At 38.4% G+C, this 21,896-nt stretch overlaps 1 protein-coding gene across 1 annotated transcript in view; it reads right to left on the minus strand.

Annotated features, from left to right (window-relative positions):
- The window catches only part of PTPRQ (protein tyrosine phosphatase receptor type Q), a 326,169-nt gene that overhangs the window by 55,166 nt on the left and 249,107 nt on the right, over positions 1-21,896 (minus strand). Inside the window, exons 39-40 of the mRNA XM_040341603.1 lie at positions 5,299-5,325; positions 4,796-4,877 (exon numbers count right to left, since the gene is read on the minus strand). Of these exons, the coding sequence (XP_040197537.1) occupies positions 4,796-4,877; positions 5,299-5,325 (109 nt within the window). The remainder of the gene's footprint in view (positions 1-4,795; positions 4,878-5,298; positions 5,326-21,896) is intronic.

The following is a 21,896-nucleotide window of genomic DNA, read 5'->3' on the forward strand; positions in this document are numbered from 1 at the left end:
ACCACAAGTCAGCATTAAAGTGGAACCTTGCTGCTGGCCGCCCTGTCCAACAAGGCCAAAATATTGCCTTCCACATGATGGTAAAGAGCTGGAATGGCCTTACGTGAAAATACATTTCTGGTACAGCACATTCTACAAATTCATGAAAGGGGGCAGAGTCTACCAGATAAAAAGGCAGCAGTTGTAGTGCTAGCAATTTGGTCAAGCTTGCATTTAGACACTGAGCATATGGATAGCTGGGACAGTATTTTTTTTATGGTTCAGCAACTGGGGTAGCGAAATTTGCCTGGTGAAATCAATAGGTGGTGTACAGCTAACAGATTGGTTGCAAGTACCTGTGGCACCCATTGCATGGCAGGTCATCATATGTCTTGTCAAGCACGTGGTGCCCAAGCGGCTGGTGTTCTGGCCACGTTTGATCCACTTCAGACAGAGATTTCAAACAGCAACACTGCAGTCTGCTAAACATGTGTTGAAAAAAGCACACACCAATGAACTTTTGGAAGTCAACGGGGAGTCAGTAGCGCCCTGCTTCTGTGGAGCTCTATGGTGTGATGCAATAGGATGGCTGCCGTTAAGTCGGCCGCTGGAGGACAGCCTGCCTCATTGGAGTTGTGCCTCCTCCTCCTCACTTTCCTCCTCTGTTCTCTAAGGCAGGGGTCGTCAACCCCCGGTCCGTGGCCCAAAGCCGGGCCTTACCGCCTCTCCAGCCGGGCCGCAATACACAGGACACATTGGTGGGCCTTACCGCCGCTATATTTGGGGAGATCCTTTGCAAAATCAGCTGCCCGAGCAGAGAGATGACGGCATCTCTCTGCGCTACACAGAGGCGCGCAGCTGTCCCGCCCTACGCTACACAGACCTGGCGCAGCAGCCCTATGAGAGCAGTGAGTGAGAGAGAGAGAATTACGTCATCTCTCATCTATCCGCCCAACCGCTCTATGCTTTCCCGCAAATGGCTCCCCCTCACATTCCCGCGCTGAGACTGTGTAAGTACAATGGGCACTGCTGAGGGAACTTTATATTGTTTTATACTGACAGATTTTTTTTTTTATACTGGGACATTTAATAATTTTTTTATACTCGGACATTTAATCATTTAATAATTTTTTTTATACTGGGACATTTAATATTTTTTTATACTGGACATTAAATGTCCCAGTATAAAAAACGATTAAATCGTTATATACTGGGACATTTAATCGTTTTTTTTTTATATACTGGGACATTTAATCATTTTTTATATTGGGACATTGATTAAATGTCCCAGTATAAAAAAATGATTAAATGTCCCAGTATAAAAAAATGATTAAAGGTCCCAGTTTAAAAAAACGATTAAATAATTTTTTTATACTGGGACATTTAATCATTTTTTTATACTGGGACATTTAATCATTTTTTTTATACTGGGACATTTAATCATTTTTTTATACTGGGACATCTAATCATTTTTTTATACTGGGACATTTTAATAATATTTTTAAACTGGGACATTTAGGGCTGGTTCACACTGCAGCGATGTCAGAGTTCGGATTTGATTTGCACCGCACTGCAGTGTACATCACATGTGATCTCTGTGCGATGCGATTTCAGCCATGCAAATTGTATGGCTGAATTCACATCAAACTCGCACAGGACCCTTTATTTTTTGTCCGTAGCAGAAATGGATGGCATGGGTGTTCACACCCATGCGATCCGATTCCTGTCCAAATTTGCAGATTGCACTGTGATATGCGAACTGATTTGGGGGTGTTGTTAACTTTTAACTGACACTCCCAGCAGTTCGCATAGGGCAATGTGAACTGCCGCCGGAAAACCTGTGATTCGGGAACCCACAGTTGATTTGTAGGGTTCCTGCACCGCAGCAGTGTGAACCGCCCCTTAATAATATTTTTGTACTGGGACTTTCATAATATTTTTATACTGGGGCTTTGATAATACTTTTATACTGGGACTTTTAATAAGGGGCGGTTCACACTGCTGCAATGCGAGAACCCTGCGAATCCGTGGCAGGTGATGTGGCAAGTGACATTCCGCATCTGGTGACAGGCAACGTGGCAGGTGATGTGGCAAGTGACATTCCGCATCTGGTGACAGGCAACGTGGCAAGTGACACGCTCAGGGCTTCCATGGATTCTGCATTATGGTGAGTTGAACCCTTTTTTTTTTTTTACTACAATGTAATAATAGAAATAATGCACTGACAAATTGCCCGCAAAAAATCGGTTACCCCCCATGTGCCAACCCCAACCCGGGCCTTGGCACAATTTCCGTCCACGCAGCCGGTCCCCGGGGTCAAAAGGGTTGGGGACCACTGCTCTAAGGCACCCAAGTACAATCAGTGACTTCACCATCCCCTCCCTCCTCGTTAATGGAGCAACCTTGGCAGTATTCTGCAGCTGGGTGGGAACATGACTGCTAGTTTCTTATCTGTCACTGGCACACCCTCTCTCTATAGGCTCACGTTACTCCCTTCCTCAACCTGGAAACCAACATCGGAGCATTCAAATTTCTGCGCCTCCTCCAGCAGCATGCAACTGATCAAATAATTCAGGTGACTCCTCTGTGCATGATGATGGGGCTATAGAAGGAATAGCTGTGTACAAGGAGCCAGTGGAATAGGCCGCTTTGGCAGCTGCAATGGAAGGCAAACTAGCATGAGCCTGGATTACAGAGGATGAGGAGGATGAGGACGGCTTAGTTATCCACTCCACCAATTCTTCTGCATGTTGTGTCTCAATAACATGGGCAGCAGCAGGGGAAAAAAAGAACAAGTGTGCCCTCGACTGCAGAGGATGCACCATGTCTGCAACCAACACTTTTCACTGTAGTCACAAAGGCTGCTTGCCCTCTTTTAGTGGCCTGTGAGAGTCTGCCTCTCCTTGTTGGCCTTTCAGACATGATGGGGATTTTTGGGGGGATTTTTATAACTTTTTATTATAGAGTGTGGGATGAGAATATGGTGCTTGGGTGCAATACGTTTGTGCACTGTAAACCATTTTATTATATATATTTTTATATTATATATATTTTTTTTAAAAGAAAATAAGGGTGCAGCAATTTTTTTTTGCTGCTGCTTGAAAAAAAAAAAAGCCCCAAAAAATATAAAAAAAAGAAAACCACTACTGACACAGTAATCGGAACACCTGTGACGCAGAAGGGGGGACAACAATTATGCACTAAATAATCTTAATGCTGCTGTGCCACCAAAAGAAAAAGTATATCACTGCTGTGCTGACGCAGAAGGAATAACACCTGAGACACAGAAGTACTAATAATTCAGCAAGAGAACCTGCTCCTGCCAAAAAAGAAAACAAAAAGAAAAAGAAAAAAATGATAAATGAAAAAAAAAATTGAATCAGTGGTGACACTGTTTTAATTATTGGGATGGGATGGGAATTATAGTAGCACCAGATATGTGCAGAACGAAAAAAAATTTCATTACAATTTGTTATTTACATAAATTTGTTTAGTTAAATTTGTTTCATTTGTTTTTTTGTTTATACATTTTCAAATTAATTTGAATTTTTCAAATAGCTTTCTAATTACAAAAGTTTTCCAATTTCCAAAGAGAATAAAATAGGGTAGAAAATAAAAGAACAGAATATAATAGAATAGAAAGAAATAGAATAGAATAAAAAAAAAAGAAAATAATAAAATAGTTTATAACCATCCGATGAAATTTGAATAGAATAGAAAAGAACATAATATAAATAATATAACCATTTTCCAAAATTCTAATAGAATCAATTTGCATTTGTAAAGAATAGAAAAGAATAGATTCAAATAGAATAGAAAATAACACATTAGTATAGAAAAATTTTAATTGATTCTATTTGAATTTTGGGAAATTATTTTATTCGTTCTATTCTATTCTATTGCTTTTTAATTCTATTCTTTTTTATTCTATTATAGTCAATCATATTCAATATTTTTCTATTCTATTATTTTCTTATGTATTCAAATTCAAATTTATTCTATTTTAAATTCAAATTTCAGAAGATGGTTATTTTCTTTCTGTGTTCTATTCTGTTCTATTATATTCTATTTGTTTCTAGTATATTCCAGCCTATTATGTTCTTTTATTTTCTATTCTATTTTGTTCTGTTTACTCTATTATCTTCTATTATTTTATTTTCTGTCTATGTCTATGTTTTTCTTTTTTATTCCTTTATTTTCTATTCTATTTCATTCTCTTTAGAAATTGGAAAAGTATTCGAAAAGTATTCGGAAACGATTTGAATTAGAATTTCGTACGATTTTTTATTTTTGTTATTTCGGATTTGTTTTCAATTCGGTAATATTGTAATTCGGGAATTCGGATACACCTGAATTTCCGAAAAACAAAAATGTGTCCGAATTTGAATTATATAATGTATTTATATATTATATATTTTTATATTATATATTATATTATATAAAGGGTTTAGAAAAATATCCTTATTTTTTTTCCTCATCACACTGTGTTTACGATGGAATGAAAAAATCAACAACACAATCACTTGCTGATATCATACAAAATACAGAGTGAGATTTAAACAAATATATTTAAACATCAGACCCAGCTAACACATTACCCAAGATAATTTTAGCCCCGTCCAAGTAATTTATTCCTTGGCATAATGTAGCTTGTAAAACCCAAATTAGTGTAATATTACCCTCTAAACAATCATTCTGGTAATTGGGTATTGATTATCAAGGCCACAGTTTCTCTTGGTTTCACATGCTTAAAATGGACATGAAATGTGACATGACTGGAGGCCCTGCGATGTTGCGACAACTGTTAGGAACATACCGAAAATTCTTCTTGAAACTTTACGTTGTTATTAGCGCATAGCTCCTCAACATGCTGCAGGAACGCTTTCTTACCCACAGGCCTAGGCAGAAAAGAACAAGATTAAATTACATCCTGTAATGGCCTCACAATAACACCAAGCTCGGAATAATCATATATTTGGTTTCCTTACATATAACACTATTTTAAGTGCATCTTTTCTGTACAGACCAAGGGCTTACAAGTTCAGCGTTGGTCTAATTCTCATAATAACATGAGTTTTCAGCCTGTGTAAATATCTCAGAATGACTTCTCAAGCTAAAACACACACATGCAAGTTTCACCCTAGAGAGGGACAAAGCATTTCTCCAGTTACCATGCAATTAGTCATGCTTTTATGATTTATATGCAGGTTGTCCTTGTAAACGCATGAAAAGGCACCATACATTAACACTCATCACACTATTAAATCCACGGGCTCAGAATAGAAGGGGAAAAAAACAAAACAACTTTGGTCAACTTACTTGAGTGATTTCCTATAACTAAGTAACCTGCAACAGAGATTACATTCAAATATGTCGATGCGGTATAGTTTAGCATCCAAAAAGTATTTTTGCATGCTGCTGCTACTTAATATTTATAAATGTGATATCTATTGTATAGCACACGGTATATCCCTAACTGATACAATCATACACATACAAAATTAGACTGTTTGACATTAGAAAACTTCTACTTATTTATTTATTCTAGTTGGTTCCTTAACAAAGTTAGCTGTATAGTTTGACCAGTTGAAAAACACATATTCATTAGACATGTGCATTCGTTTTCGTCCGAATGCATTTTCGTCCGAATTTCAGGTATTTTCGTCATCGTTTTTTTTACAAACAATAACGAAAGCACAGAAAACGAAAACCGAAAGATCCAACATAAACAAACGCTTTATTTTCGTTGCAGTCGAATGTGCCTAACCTGAACTCTTTTAGTCCAATATTATTATACATAAAGAGAAAAGATTCGACATAGAGAGAAAAGATTCGACATTATAGAGACATGAAGAAGAGTCGACATAGAGAGAAAAGATTCGACATAGAGAGACATGAAGATTCGACATAGAGAGACATGAAGATTCGACATAGAGAGACATGAAGAGTCAATTTTTTTTTTTTTAAACATTCTGTTGAATCTTCTTTTTTTTTTTTCTTAGAACATTCAACAGACACCATAAGCCTTCAATGACAGATTCGACCTTAATTTGGATTTTCGGACGAATGCATTTTTTGTTACGAAAAACTAAAATTTTGGGAGTAACTAAATAAATTTATTTTTCGGACGAAAATGAAATTACGAAACAAAATATTTCAGTGTGCACATGTCTATTCATAATCTATAGCTCTGCTATAAAAGTACTAATCTAACATTCTCATTCTCATTGGCAAGGTGAAAAGAAGAAAACAATAAAAATGGTGATGTCTCTTTTTGAAATTTGAATGCAAACCTGTGAAATGTTTAGCAGAAATTGATATAAAAGCTAGCTGTCTCAAAAAACAATAAACTAAAGCAAAACGGTCAAACCCTACAATAGGCAAAGATTTTATAATGAACATTTATTTTTAAATTGCCACTGTTATGTATAGAGGAATACTAATCTTGCTATTACTGTTAACAACTGATTTTATATCCTTGATACATGAAAATAATCACAATAGAATATGTGACAATTATTAAAATGTAGTTAATCTAAAAGTTACAAACTAATTGATGAAAGTGGTGAATGGGACCCTTAAATACGGTTTTATAAATATGATTGATTGTACAAATAAAACAAATTGTTTGAGGGCGAATGGAAAACGGAATAGTTTGGACCGCTATACATAGGCTCTTTAGTAACTTACCAGTAGCAGTCTAGGGTACTGACCAGAGTGCTATATTAAATGAGAAGTGAATTTTCATTTAGTAAATTAGGAGAAGTAATGCTGACTTCAATAATCCAATTGTGTGCATGAAAAAAATCTGTTTTTGTATTTTTTTTTTTTTTTTTGGGGGGGGGTATTTTTGCAAAGGGACTTTTCACTTAGCTTCACCTCATTCACTAAGCTAAGTGAAAATTCACTTTGTGATGTGAACATGCTACACTACTTTGTAAATCGACTGTACTGTATCTTCATTTACTACGTCTTCAAGTGTATCTAAACCCAAAAACAAAAAATGTCATACATTGGAGTTGATCAGTCCTTATTTTTCTTCTTCCTTTTGATCTAACCTTTATTATGATTTTATCACAAATTACATACATACAAATAATTTTCTATTAAATCTTGAAGTGTTTGTTACCCCAACATGTCCTATTCCTGATATGTGTCTGCTGTACCATGTACTTGTATGAAAATAATATCCTGTTATTTTTGTATTGCTTCCTTTATGTGAAATCCCTGGTATTCTTGCTAGTCCCTCCCCTTTCCTATTAAAACTGACAACACTAAGAAGGAGAGCACAGCGTGGTCGGTTCTCTAGCTATGCTGGGAAATCAGTGTGCTATCCTCCAATGATCAGACTTGTCCTGACATGCCTCCCCTTATGCTGTGTCTTCTTCCCCTAGCGCTTATGCAGCTGTAAACAGAGAGAATGTGATCACTTTTAGAAAAGGCAAAAAAGGCATTTAAAATGTTTTAATCTATACACAAATGTTTTGCCTTTCATTTCTAGTTTAAATTGAATGGGTTGTTTTACTTGTTTTCCAAGACGATCGTTTACAATCCCTTTAAATACAAAACATTGAAAGATCTGGTAAATAGGTACGTGAATATTCCAACTATCTGAATGGAATTTAGACACACATTTGTGTAGCATTCTAAACATATTCCATGCTTGGAATGTATGTCTGGTACAAAGCACAACCTACTGCTGTTTGATATATCCTAAATAACCTATATTTCCTGGAAGAACATGGGTCTTTATATTGCACGAGTCTATATATTGCATGTTTTGTCCTGTAAGTATACATCTGAAGAAGGGGCCTAGATCTAAGTTATGAAATGGTAATTTCACGCTCAACCACTTTAGAAACCCTCTGTATGCCTACTTATTTATGTGCTACAGAGCAGATGTAAGTCATTCTTGCTAACAGCAGATAGGAATGACAGTTTTTTTTTTTTACTGTACCCTGCAAATGTTATGATGGTTCAGAGCTTAGCACTAAGAGCAATAATATAGTAAAAGGGTAAGGCTTCAGGAAAGTAACAGGGCTCTATTAAGCAGATTGGCAAATGTATGAAATGTCTTCTGACACAAGTTTCTGATGAAAGTCACTTGACTGCAACAACCACCATGGTGAGTAAAAAGGAACAGATGTTTTTTGAAGTGTCAACATTAATATTTGTCAGATAATTAGGATGGTTGATAAAAGTGAAAGTGCAGATCATTAGGAATGAGGTTTGGATTGGCCGCCATGAGTGTACGAGAAAACTCAAGGATTTGTAAAGTTTGTGAATTGTGACCTTTTGGTTTGGTCAACTAAGTCACAAGAGTCATTCATTTAAAGGAACGGATAATCCAGCCCCCTTTCTATTCAAGTTTGGGCTCACAGCAGCCATGTTGTCACTATGTATTTTGGAGATCTTAGGGAGAGCTGACAAGTCTGTGTAGTGAGAGATACTTTTTTTGGCATTGGTACTTGTCCCAATGGCAGTTTGCAAATTCCTTTGCTGTTTGTTTGACAATAATTTGCTGATTAGCCCCATGAATGGTCAGAATTGAACAACAAGATTTTCTCTCACCTACAGACTTTAATGGGATTTGTTTCGAGCCATTTTTCCAAAAACGGCTCACAAACCGAACCCAGGCAGTTTTACTAATCCCTGCAGATTATTGGAACCAAAAACTTCCTACACATTCATATATTTAGATGTGCATGTGTTTGTATTCATTTGTGCATGTACATGGAGTTGGGGACTTTATAAAAAAAAAATCAGTATTTTAAAATTTAATTAATTAAACGTTATTTCTTTAAAATATTTTTCTTTATTATTGCTGTTACATGGGGGCTGATAAGCCCCCTATGTGATTGCATAGTGCAAGTGACTTTAGGGATCTATTTGACCAGCAATGCTACCTCTGCACTCTAAAGAAGCTGATCGACCACAAACTGTTTAAACCACTTCTTATCCAGCCGAAAAGGCCAGGAATTAACAACTCTAAAGCCCAAAATTCTAGGAGCTGGGTGCTTCTGGGTTCATACTGAACAAGGGAGATCAGCAAATTGATGTTCTCTTCCCATCCTTACACCCATCATGAATGTCCCAGGTAACCAGGAGGTATAGGCAGTCCCTGGGGAAGGAGGGTAGAGGTTAGGCATGGGAAAAGGGGGGGGGGGTTGGTAGCAACTTTGTGAACATGAAGAAGTGAGTGGGCTGCTTTACAAGCACCCAAATCACTTCTACTACATAGTCAGCAAAAAAAAAAATTAAATGTAAACAGAGTCCTGGCTGCAGTTAGTTTACATGCCAATGCTGGTCCTTACTTGATCCAAAGCATTTTGTAAAAAATTTAAAAAGGTAGCAACAGTACTGAGGTGCAGTTTACCCAAGCCTTGGCTATACATAGGGACTTGATTTCTACTAAGGTTTAAATTAAGTCTTGCTCCCTCCTGGCATTAAGCCTACTCCCTGCCCTTCCGCTGTCAAATGTTACTATGCACTAAACATCTGGGGCCATATTCTTAAACGAGATACGACGGTGTATCTCCAGATACGCTGTCGTATCTCTGAGTTGTGCGGTCGTATCTATGCGCCTGATTCTTAGAATTAGTTACGCAAAGATTTCCCGTAGATCCGACTGGCGTAACTGTGTTACACCGTTGTATTGTAAATGCATATTTACGCTGGCCGCTAGGTGGCGCTTCCGTAGAATTCCGCGTTGAGTATGCAAATTAGCTAGATACGCAAATTCACAAACGTACGCCCGGCCGACGCAGTACATTTACGCCGTTTACGCTAGGCTTTTCCCGGCATATAGTTACCCCTGCTATATGGTGGCGTAAGTGCGGCGTACCAATGTTAAGTATGGCCGTCGTTCCCGCGACGAAATTTGAAAATTTTACGTCGTTTGCGTAACTCGTCCGTGAATGAGGCTGGACGTAATTTACGTTCACGTCAAAACCAATACAACCTTGCGGCGTATTAGGAGCAATGCACACTGGGAGATTTCCACGGACGGCGCATGCGCGTTCGTGAAAAACGTCAATCACGTCGGGTCACACAACATTTACATAAAACACGCCCCCCTATTCCAAATTTGAATTAGGCGGCTTGCGCTGGCCGATTTACGATATGCCGCCGCAACTTACGGAGCAAGTGCTTTGAGAATACAGCACTTGCCCGTCTAAGTTGCGGAGGCGTAGCGTAAATCAGATACGTTACGCCCGCACAAAGGTACGCGATCGTACGTGAATCTGGCCCCTAATGTTTAACAGTTTTGCAGCCAAATTGGAATAATACCTACTGTTCTCACTTAAAAAAAGCATAATTTAAAAAAATGCTGCTTACGTTTACTTGCTCTTTTCTGAAAACTTCAAAACTGAAGTTTTCCTTTGCTTTGCAGAGGGGACTGGTGAGTTAACCATAATCTATAGAGACACTAGACTTTTCCATTGTATGTTAATGAAGTAAATCTCATGTACCTCATTGTCAGTGGTAACATTGAATTTCCTCTCATTTTAATTGTGTATAGGAGCTTCCAGGCTGCTCAAGGCCTGCTCCAAACAAATATCCAGAAAGCTAATATTTTTTTCTATTATTATTATTGAGTATGCTATGAGGATGGGAACTAAACATTGTGGGGATTTTCTAAAATGTAACTGCACTAGTGGAAATACACAATAAGGCTGAACTCTGATCAAATTAAAAACGGACCATTGTAGTGGGGCCACTTGTATTTGTCTAGGGGAAACTGAAAAAGCAGTCATACCTACCTTATTACTTGCTCCCGCTGGCTTCCTAAAAACTGCACAACTGATCCTCCAAAGCCACTTCTATTCACTGCTCCATCAGTCACAGGTACACCAGTGTCATAATGTACAATGCAGGACAGCTGTCCTGCATTGTAAGTGAGGACACCGAAGACCTGCCCACAACCTGCATCTTTGGAGAGCAGAGAAGAGCACCAGCTTCTGGGAGAGTAAGGGATAGGGTAAGTGTAACTGTTTTTCTGTCCCTCCTTGACAAGTAACCCTTGCAGTGCAGGGTGAAGTCAGTTTTTATTTTACTCAGTTTTAGTCTAGACGTGGGCATCAGATGTCTGATGGATAGCCTGAGCTTTGGCCCCAAAGTGACTTCAAAGAAATTGATTTGAAGACTAACTTGGATATCAGCACTGTTGTAACAACATAAATGTTTTAGGCAATGTTTGCCCTTCGATATTTGAATGCAAACTGACACAAGGCTTCTCTACCAAGAAATATCCATTTTGACTCAGGGTATTGGTAAAAACAGCTTTTACACACATTTTGAAATGTCACAAAAGATAAATTCTTTTGTTATCTGGTCCACTGCTTGAAAAATGTGGACAGCACCAAGTTAAGCAATTTTCTACAGTCTGTGTAATCTACACACACAACTGCTAACGGATTGCTGTCTTTGTTTCCTTTTATATATAATTCGACATCCAACACCCTGTCTAAGTAACCTTTACCTCTGTACTCATAGACTAACAAATGTGTCTGCAGTGGGAACACTGCTTTATTTCTATGTCAACCATAAAAATCTAATTTATGGATACATGTGGCCAAATTCTACATTTTGCTAGCTTAAACTGTATCGGGCTTTTTATATTTAAAATACTATGAATTTGTTTTAACTCTGGATATCCTTTGCCTCGTATACAATTTCATGTCTGGGTTTTTTGTCTAGAAAAGGCCTTATTCCACTCATATTACAATTCACACATCCACTGAATAACCTTACATTTCTGGTGCCAGAACTGATGAATGTCACAGTGTCATATAAAATAGAAAATTGATTACTTAACTGAGAACATTAATATGGTATTCAAATTATATTGCAAAAATAGACTGGGATTTTTAAGGCACCAATCAAACCAAACACAAAACATAAAACAATGACATTTTATTCAAGAACACATAAATAACTTCCATAAAACAACATGGCTGATATAAAATATGGCCACTGTCAGCCAGATATTCACTACTATAGCATAACCACTATATAAAAGTATAAATCCTGATTTGGCACCCGTTTTTTATGCATTGGGGTGGCTGACCACATGGCTCCTCCCTACTTACCCTTCTACTGCATATTTAGCTCCAGTGTCACAGCCATCTTGTCCAGGGGGTGACTACATGTATATTGGAGGACCAGTAAGAGGCTGTCCATGTACTAGGTGAGCTTCATGTGGACTGCACATTTTAGCAGTCAACTAATCGGGGACTACTTTTTCACTTTCAACCTTATTAGGTTTATGCATTTGTTTATTTCAATGCCTCAATTCCTGTAGATTTGTTTACTCATTTGTAGTTTGCCATCACTATTGGGCTTTATACTTTTTGGATTATGAAAGCTTCCTTGAAATGTCTTTGGGTAGTTGCCTTTCCATTTTTTAGTTGGGTAAGATTTGTACACTGCATGAAATTTTTGATGGCATTGTTTTTCTTTGTTTTTTTTTATATACTCTTTATTTTTTTGTATAACCAGTCTACCACCTTTTGAGTTATATATGACTACACTCCATCGCTTTTGTTTTTCAGTGCTCTCCCTTAGAAGATTGGTCATTGTCCCTTTGTATTTGGGGGCCCTCAATAAACTTTATATAAGTTTATGAAGGTAAATGGCAAATGCCAGTGTGAACTTTGCAAGTCCCAAATAGCTCACGTGAATAGCTTTAATGTTTGTCCTTCCCCCTTTACAGTGGGTAATAGTCTATAAGGTTGATATGTATAACCATTTTGTTGGACATTCAATGCAAAGCATTTATACTTGTATTATGTATATTTAATTGAGGAGGTCCTGCCACCCTTTGTGCTTCCCTATGTTTAAAACTGTGGGGGCTGTCAACAACCTATGGACTAATTGGCTGATACTGGCTGAAAAGTAGCTGATAATTTTTCCTTGCTTTGGTAATCTCTTATGTAAGTATATTCATACATTTTTTTGTAATATAGGCCATGTGTATGTATTTCATGAAAATTGTCTTTTATATATTTCAGACTGATTACCAATTTTCCACCTGAAGAATAGTTCTCTGAAATTAAAACGTTTTTGTAAATGTTTTTTATGTAATCTTGAATACAATTTTATTGTTTTACTTCTGGTGTTTGGTTTAAGTGGTACCTTAAAACTGCTAGTCTGTTTTTTCTTTTTACAGTATAATTATCAGTGATTTAGCACCTCTGCATTTATCAGTCTTTATTTTGGTACTGTATATAAAATATAATTTATCTGACATCATTGTCATTAATTTAAGTTTTTGGCCTTGAAGGATTTTCTCATTTGAACATTTTTTGTTTTTACAATTTTACAATTGTAAACTGATGTGTTCTGTGGATGACATTTTAAAAAGTAAAGAAAAGGCAAACACAGACTTATACAGAGTTGGAAGAGATGGACACAATCATGAAAACACCCATGGCTATTAATTACTATCAAGGATTCAATAGGGAGTGTGACCTCTCATTGTTTTTAGAACAGCTTCAGCCCCTAAAACTTTGTATGTCCTGAACTGTATATAGTGGGACTTTGCACCTTTGCACCATTTTTCAAAAAATATAACCTGCTGTGCTTTGAGACATGAAGAAAGTGGATATCTACTGTGCATTCTGCACGCCAGAGCTTCCCATAAAGAACCAATTGTCTTTAAATCTGTAAAACTGATGGCAGGCAATAGACTTTCTCCTGGTAATCATGAAACAACTGTTTAATACTTTAGCAGTGTGTATGGGGGCATTATAATGCTTGAATATGTGAATATTACAAAGGACCAATGTTTGTACCACAGGTTCCACCTGGTCCTGTAAAACAAACTCATTTTCCTTGGCCATTATACAACAATGCAGATCAATCATCAGACCCGATGACTCATGAGATGGTTGGTCATACTGTTACAGATACCCCACCATATTTGACAGATGGCAAAAGACCTTATAGGTTGAAGACATCTTTTGGCTGACTCCAGTGTAAACCCATCCAGATGTAGAAAATAGGAAGACAGGTTTTGTGCTCTTTTAAACAAACTAGGCTCCTTTGTTCATTGTTCTTGAATACAAGAGGTTTCTAAATTCTAAGCCTTCCATAAATTCTAGCTTTGTGAAGCTCATGATGCAGGGATCATCCATGCCACATGCAATTTTTATGTAATGTTTTGTGAAACTCAGGCAAACCAGAGGCATGTGTTGCAATGCAATCTGAAATATCCTGCATGTTGCAGTTTTGGGTGCAGTTTCCCATTCAAGTAACTAAATCGACTCATTTGAAAATTGCACAGGGAATTTGGATTAAGTCGCCATGGGTGTTAAATCAAATATGATCCTGCATGAGTGAGACTGATAAGCTAATATAACCAAGAGTGCCCCCGGCCAGGAGCTTACTTATCTATCCATCGCAGCAACCAACAGTTATTACCTTCCTCTGAAATCTTCTTTGGTTTCAGACCTGAACAATGAGTCTTCATAGATCTAAATGGGTTGTACCCCTAGGGCAGGGGTGTCAAACTCAATTTCATCGTGAGTCGCATCAGCATTATGATTGCCTTCAAAAGGGCCGGTTATATCTGTAAGATTAGATGTCCAGCGCATCCCCTCTCCTTACATTGGATATTAAGAGCAAACCCACCATCAGAAGTTGAGTTCCTACCCTCCCTTACATCACAGTGCACTCCCCTTTTCTTATGCTGCTGTTGGGAAGAAGCTGGATGCATTGCTTAAAAGTAAGGGTTTTGAGGAGGACCAGAGGAGGGTTGGAGCTCTCCTGCAGCTGTAGGAGAGGTGCAAGGGCTACATAAAATGCCCGCAGGCCTTGTGTTTGACACCTGTGCCCTAGGGGGTTATTTACGAAAGGAAAATCCACTTTGCACTACAAGTCCAAACTACAAGTGCAAAGTGCACTTGAAATTCCACTGAAAGTGCACTTGGAAGTGCAGTCACTGTAGATCCGAGGGGCACATGCAAGGAAAATAAAAAACAGCATATTAGCTTGCATATGATTGGATGATAAAATCCGCAGAGCTTCCCCTCATTTCAGATCTACCCCTCAGATTTACAGTGACTACTTTCAGTGCAATTTCAAGTGCACTTTGCATTTGTAGTTTGCACTTGTAGTGCAAAGTGGATTTGCCTTTCATAAATAACCCCCCTAGTGTGTCTAGGGTTGAGATACAGACCCACTTAAGTCTTTGAACACTTACTATGCAGCCATAGCCATATCATTTATAATTGTGGGTGGAAGAAGAGGCCACTGGTTAAGCTTTTGTTTACTTGCATATTTTATACCCAGATAGTAAGCAATTGAGTTGCAAGTTTGAAAATGACTTGCTAAGCAATTGCTAGACTTCCCAGGCTTCACAAGTTTGTTGCACAATTACAGCAAGTCCGCATTGCATGACTCCAGATCAACTTTCTTTTTAAACATTCTGCAAGTCTGCTGCAAGTTCTGGTTTAGTTATGTTGTGCAATAGTCATCCCACCACAGGGGTCACTGTGGCTGAATTTGGAAAAGTGTCAACTAGAACTTGTACTTCAAGTGGTCTGCAAATGAACAACTTGCCAGTAAAAATGTGCAGCAAGTGAACAAGACTAATGCCGCGTACACACGATAATTTTTCTGGTTGTAAAAAACAATGTTTTTCAGGCTCTAGAAAAAACAAAGTTTTTTTCAACTTGATCATTAAAACGGCCTTGCCTACACACGATCATGAAAAAAAATGCTCTAGCAAAGCGCGGTGACATACAACACGTACGACGGCACTAAAAAAGGTAAGTTCCATTCGGATGACGTCACCCTTTAGCTGATTTCGTGTTAGTAAAAGACGATTCGCGCTTCTCTGTCTGTTACAGCGTGATGAATGTGCTTACTCCATTACAAACGGTAGTTTTACCTGAACGAGCGCACACACGACCATTTTTTACAACCCGAAAAACGACAACGTTAAAAACGTTGTGAAAAAATAGAGCATGTTCGGAAAAAAAATTGCCGTTTTTCAGAATCCGAAAAATGCTCCGAAGCCCCCACACAATCATTCTTAATGACATTTTTTAGAACCCGAAAAACGGTCGTGTGTACGCTGCATTACTATTCAATATTGCCACACATTTGTGGCAATATATCCTTGCTATCTGGGTAGGTGATATACTGTATACATCTAATTGGCAAACCATCTAAAATAACCCATCTTTGCAGCTGTGTGTGCAATCGGGATTTAATTACTTCTGAATAAATTCTCTTTTCATGAGGTGTTTATGTTATTTTGTATACCCCCTGTATCTACCATCATATGCAGCTATGCACAGAACAGATAGTTGTATCCTCTACCTTTTGGAAGAAAAGTGTTACTGCGCTGATCTAATTATCCAGAGGTATTAAATCTCTGGGAGTATGGACATAAGTGAAATATCAGGGCCACAATGTACCCAATCTTAAATGTGAATAACCTGAATACAAACAATATATAAAAAATATAAGAAATATATGAGTCATACAAATGTGACACAGTGATTTCAAACTTGAATCATATATCTAGATCAGTATGTCAGCATACAATCCATATGCCACAGTGCTTCTATGAGAAAAATGGCTGTTGCTGCTACTGACCAACCAAATAGTGAAAACAATATGAAAGATATTACAAAAAAATATTGTGTATATATGTGTATAAAACCACAATATGCAGTATGCCAACTGCACCGTGAGTTGTCCAATAACCGATATTGGAACAAAATAAATATCAAAAAAGTGAAATAATTATCAAACAACCATACAAATGTGCAATGTGCTGACTGCACTTAAAAATAGTCCAAATGGCAGGCAATCTTGCTCTTATACAATAGGTTCCAGCAAACACAAGGTTCAATGTTGGTAGTACTGTGTACAGGAAAATGCTGCTATCTCTTCCACCCGACAAAGATGTGCCACCATCACCAATGGTTAAAATCAACACTCACCAGATCCCAGATATTATTAGGCTCCAAAGTGGTGTCTTTTCTTTGTCCGTCAGTGGGTGTTGCCACCTTTTCCCTTTTACAAGGTGTCATCAATTCCTCAAAAACAAGGGGCTCATCATGGTGTAGTATATTAAAATATGTATTTATTTAAAAAAGGTAAAAAAATAACACTTACAATATAAAGTGCCTCTGACCGGCACTGAGTGTCTTTGGCAGTGTCAACCGTTAAAAGCCGCTGACCAGCATTTAAATGGCGTCCTAAGAGGTGTGCTTGCCCCGCTGTGCTCCGCATGTATTGCTACAAGGGGTCCGGGCGCGCTGGTGTGCTGCACCCTCTATGTGCGTGTCCAAACAGCCTCTACGCGTTTCGCTAATTGCGTCGTCAGGAGAGCTGTGGACACTACTGTTTAAGCTGTATTTATACCCCTATGGATTCCCTGAAATGCTGCAAGGTAGTCACAGGAAACAGGAAGTCTTCCGGCCACCATCTTGGCTGATGGCACAGGAAGTTCCTGTTCCCCCATTTTGGTTACTGGATACCTGGCTATTTGCCAGTCCTGGCTGTTGTTACTGGGTGTCAGCAATAAAAATATGGATATAAATATGCCCAGCAGCCAGGGTGGCTGTATGGGTGGGGTACTATGTGCGCTGCTACCTCCGTTCGTTTGTGCACCTCCCCCCCTCCGTGTGCGGGCGCTTATCGCCCTGTGTGTTATTCCCTGTATTATCGCCGCAACCGGAAGTGCTTGTGCGGCCATCTTGCCTCCGTCACCGGAAGTGTCCGTTCCGCCATTTTGGTTACTAGCATCCTATGTTAGTCTATGCCTGTTTTGGGTAATGGCTAATTCCCCACACAGGATGTAATGTTAGTCATTTTAGCTACTGGCAATGGTCCCTGTGTAGCAGTCACCGTCTCTGGTTGACGCTGCCAGGGACACTTTACAAAAAACAACATTTTATCACCTATATTACTGTAAGTGGTCAAAAGCTGTGTTTATTAAAAAAAAATGTACGGTATTTACTAAAAATTTATCAAACACCATGAGGCCATAAACAGCAGGAAACAAATACAGTTTTCATTTTTCTGCTGCTATATTTTGACTTTTCTGTATAAACACTTCTCAGTGTGTGTTATTACTGATATTTTAACACACATACTCATTGGTTTCTAATACTTGATGGTAGGTGATCTATCATCAAGTGATCTAGTGCTGTTTTATTTTATTTTTTTATTTATTTTTTTTAGGTTTAATTTTCTTAAAATTTTTTTTGCAAATCTGTAAAAGTTTCAAAACTGTTAAAGGCCCTGTTTGGCGCAAACTTAATGCCCTTGTCTAATACCAGTAGTTCCTCCTGGGAGAATTCAATGTTAGTTAGGTTGAAGATCCCTTCACCTAACCCACCCTTTTTCTTTTTGCTTCCCCTTCTGCACCCTCTCCTTCTTGGGGGTTGTGATTCCACCCCCCTCTGCTGGTCTGAAAAACCGGCATAGGTGGTCTGAAAGACTCCCCCCAGTCCCTCCATTCCCCCTGCCATTGGGGTGGCCCATAGTTTTGGCCATAGTATCCTCTCCCTCTACCCCTTTGGCCTCCCCTCCAGGGTCTGGAGTATTGGCCATAATAAGGGGGGTAGGAGTGTTGTTGGGGTGGTGGTGGTGGAGGTGGTCCCCCTTGTTGGTTTTTATTTGGGGTGGATTTATGTGCAATATTTTTAACAGCCGGGGTGGCTGCTTTCTTTTTCACACTAGTAGTTTCAATTTTCCCCTGGGAGGTGCTTGCACCCTGCGTTTCGTTCGTTTCCAGAAGTGTTTATACAGAAAAGTCAAAATATAGCAGCAGAAAAATGAAAACTGTATTTGTTTCCTGCTGTTTATGGCCTCATGGTGTTTGATAAATTTTTAGTAAATACATTTTTTTTAATAAACACAGCTTTTGACCACTTACAGTAATATAGGTGATAAAATGTTGTTTTTTGTAAAGTGTCCCTGGCAGCGTCAACCAGAGACGGTGACTGCTACACAGGGACCATTGCCAGTAGCTAAAATGACTAACATTACATCCTGTGTGGGGAATTAGCCATTACCCAAAACAGGCATAGACTAACATAGGATGCTAGTAACCAAAATGGCGGAACAGACACTTCCGGTGACGGAGGCAAGATGGCCGCACAAGCACTTCCGGTTGCGGCGATAATACAGGGAATAACACACAGGGCGATAAGCGCCCGCACACGGAGGGGGGGGAGGTGCACAAACGAACGGAGGTAGCAGCGCACATAGCACCCCACACATACAGCCACCCTGGCTGCTGGGCATATTTATATCCATATTTTTATTGCTAACACCCAGTAACAACAGCCAGGACTGGCAAATAGCCAGGTATCCAGTAACCAAAATGGGGGAACAGGAACTTCCTGTGCCATCAGCCAAGATGGTGGCCGGAAGACTTCCTGTTTCCTGTGACTACCTTGCAGCATTTCAGGGAATCCATAGGGGTATAAATACAGCTTAAACAGTAGTGTCCACAGCTCTCCTGACGACGCAATTAGCGAAACGCCGTGAGTTGTCCAATATCGGTTATTGGACAACTCACGGTGCAGTTGGCATACTGCATATTGTGGTTTAATACACATATATATACAATATTTTTTTGTAATATCTTTCATATTGTTTTCACTATTTGGTTGGTCAGTAGCAGCAACAGCCATTTTTCTCATAGAAGCACTGTGGCATATGGATTGTATGCTGACATACTGATCTAGATATATGATTCAAGTTTGAAATCACTGTGTCACATTTGTATGACTCATATATTTCTTATATTTTTTATATATTGTTTGTATTCAGGTTATTCACATTTAAGATTGGGTACATTGTGGCCCTGATATTTCACTTATGTCCATACTCCCAGAGATTTAATACCTCTGGATAATTAGATCAGCGCAGTAACACTTTTCTTCCTATTGACCCCCACTAAGGGCATACAGTACTGCAGCAGATCACGTTTCTTATTTATTTATATATTTTCTTTTGCGCCGGTGACATTCACAACCAATTGTATCATCTACCTTTTGCCATACAGTACATTAGATGATTGTGATTGATAACACTAGAGTGAAACTTGGATGTGATCCACTGAATAACTGCCTATTACACAAAATGTATACTCAAAAAGCTATTATGGACCGTTCTCAACCATGCGCACAAAGTAGCACGTTGTGTAAATAGATATGAAACATAGAAAATGGGCTCCTTTATTATAAGCACAATTTCAGTATACTTTCGTATTATTGAAAACTGGTATGCAATCTGTTAGCGATGTAATAAATGATTTTCTGTATTCTCTATATTTTATTAAATGAGAAGTTGGCAAACAACACTATTGGGTCCTCTTTATAATAATAAAAAAATCACTTTGTGAATGTCTCAACATTCGTGGAAGCATACTGAATAATACGTAATGTTTGTAACATGTGTAAATGTTTCTTTGTTACATGTAATGTAACATTGACTAGCATTCAATCCTTATGCCGCTTACACACGGTCAGAATTTCCGATGGAAAAAGTCAGATGGAACTTTTTCATTGGATATTCCAACCGTGTGTATACCCCATCAGACTTTTTTCTCCGGAAATTCCGACAAAGTTAGAAAGAGAACATGTTCTCTTTTTTTCCGACGAAAATTTTTTTTATCGGAAATTCCGTTGGTCTGTATGGAATTCCAACGTAGAAAAAAACATGCATTCTCGGAAACAATTCGACGCATGCTTGGAAGCATTGAACTTCATTTTTCTAGGCTCGTCGTAGTGTTGTACGTCACCGCGTTTTTGACAGTCGAAATTTGGTGTGTCCTTGTGTATGCAAGACAGCTTGAGCCGAATTCCATCGGAAAAACCCATCAGAGTTAATTCCGACGGAAAAAACTACCGTGTGTACGAGGCATAAGAGAAAACTAACTATAAGAACATTTGACCAGAAGAGTAACATTCACCAATACAGCAAATAGGCTAAAATGTATCGTCTAAGAACATTCAACCAGTAGGTAAAATAATAAGTAATACTTCTGCATAGTTTGCAGTCTATGGAGATAGATGCGAACAAGCCAGTGTTCAGCTGAACGAGCCTCCAGCTGCAATGTGAAGTGAAACATTTGCAAGGAATGTTACATTATCCTGGCAAAAGGCAACAAGGAAACTATTACGTACATGCATATTACAAACATTACAGGTATTTTTTGTTTTGCATGCACAAATGTTGATATATGATAAGTGATTTTTTTTAAAAATAGACTGTTATGAAACAATGTAAAAGTGATATATAGTTATAAAAAATAAATCACTAAAATTGTCTTCAGCAAGTATAACTGCCTAAATGTGTGAGTTTTCGGTTATGCCACGTACACACAACCACATTTAATGTTCTAGAAAAAAAAAATTTCGACGTGATTCTTGTCAAGCCTGCCTTGCATACACACGATCGTGAAAAAAAAATGCTCGAGCAAAGCGTGGTGACGTACAACACGTACGACGGCACTATAAAGGGGAAGTTCCATTCGGATGGCGCCACCCTTGGGGCTGCTTTTGCTGATTTTGTGTTAGTAAAAGTTTGGTGAGAGACAATTCGCGCTTTTCAGTCTTCGTGCTTTTCAGTCTGTTACAGCGTGATGAATGTGCTATCTCCATTACGAACACTAGTTTTACCAGAACGAATGCTACCGTCTCATAACTGGCTTCTGAGCATGCACGTTTTTTTCACGTCGTTAATGCCAATTTAATGCCCATTTTTCACGTCATGAAATATGCTCTGGAGCCTACACACGATCATTTTTAATGACCATTTAAAAAAATTGCATTTTTTACGTCATAAAAAACGGTCGTGTGTACGCGGTTTTACCACAAGAAGTATTTTTCCAAATCTATCAAAAAGTGGGACATTAAAGTGAAAAATTAGGTCCTGCTAGA

Source organism: Rana temporaria, chromosome 3, assembly GCF_905171775.1.
Source record: "Rana temporaria chromosome 3, aRanTem1.1, whole genome shotgun sequence".
Classification (NCBI taxonomy): Eukaryota; Metazoa; Chordata; class Amphibia; order Anura; family Ranidae; genus Rana; species Rana temporaria.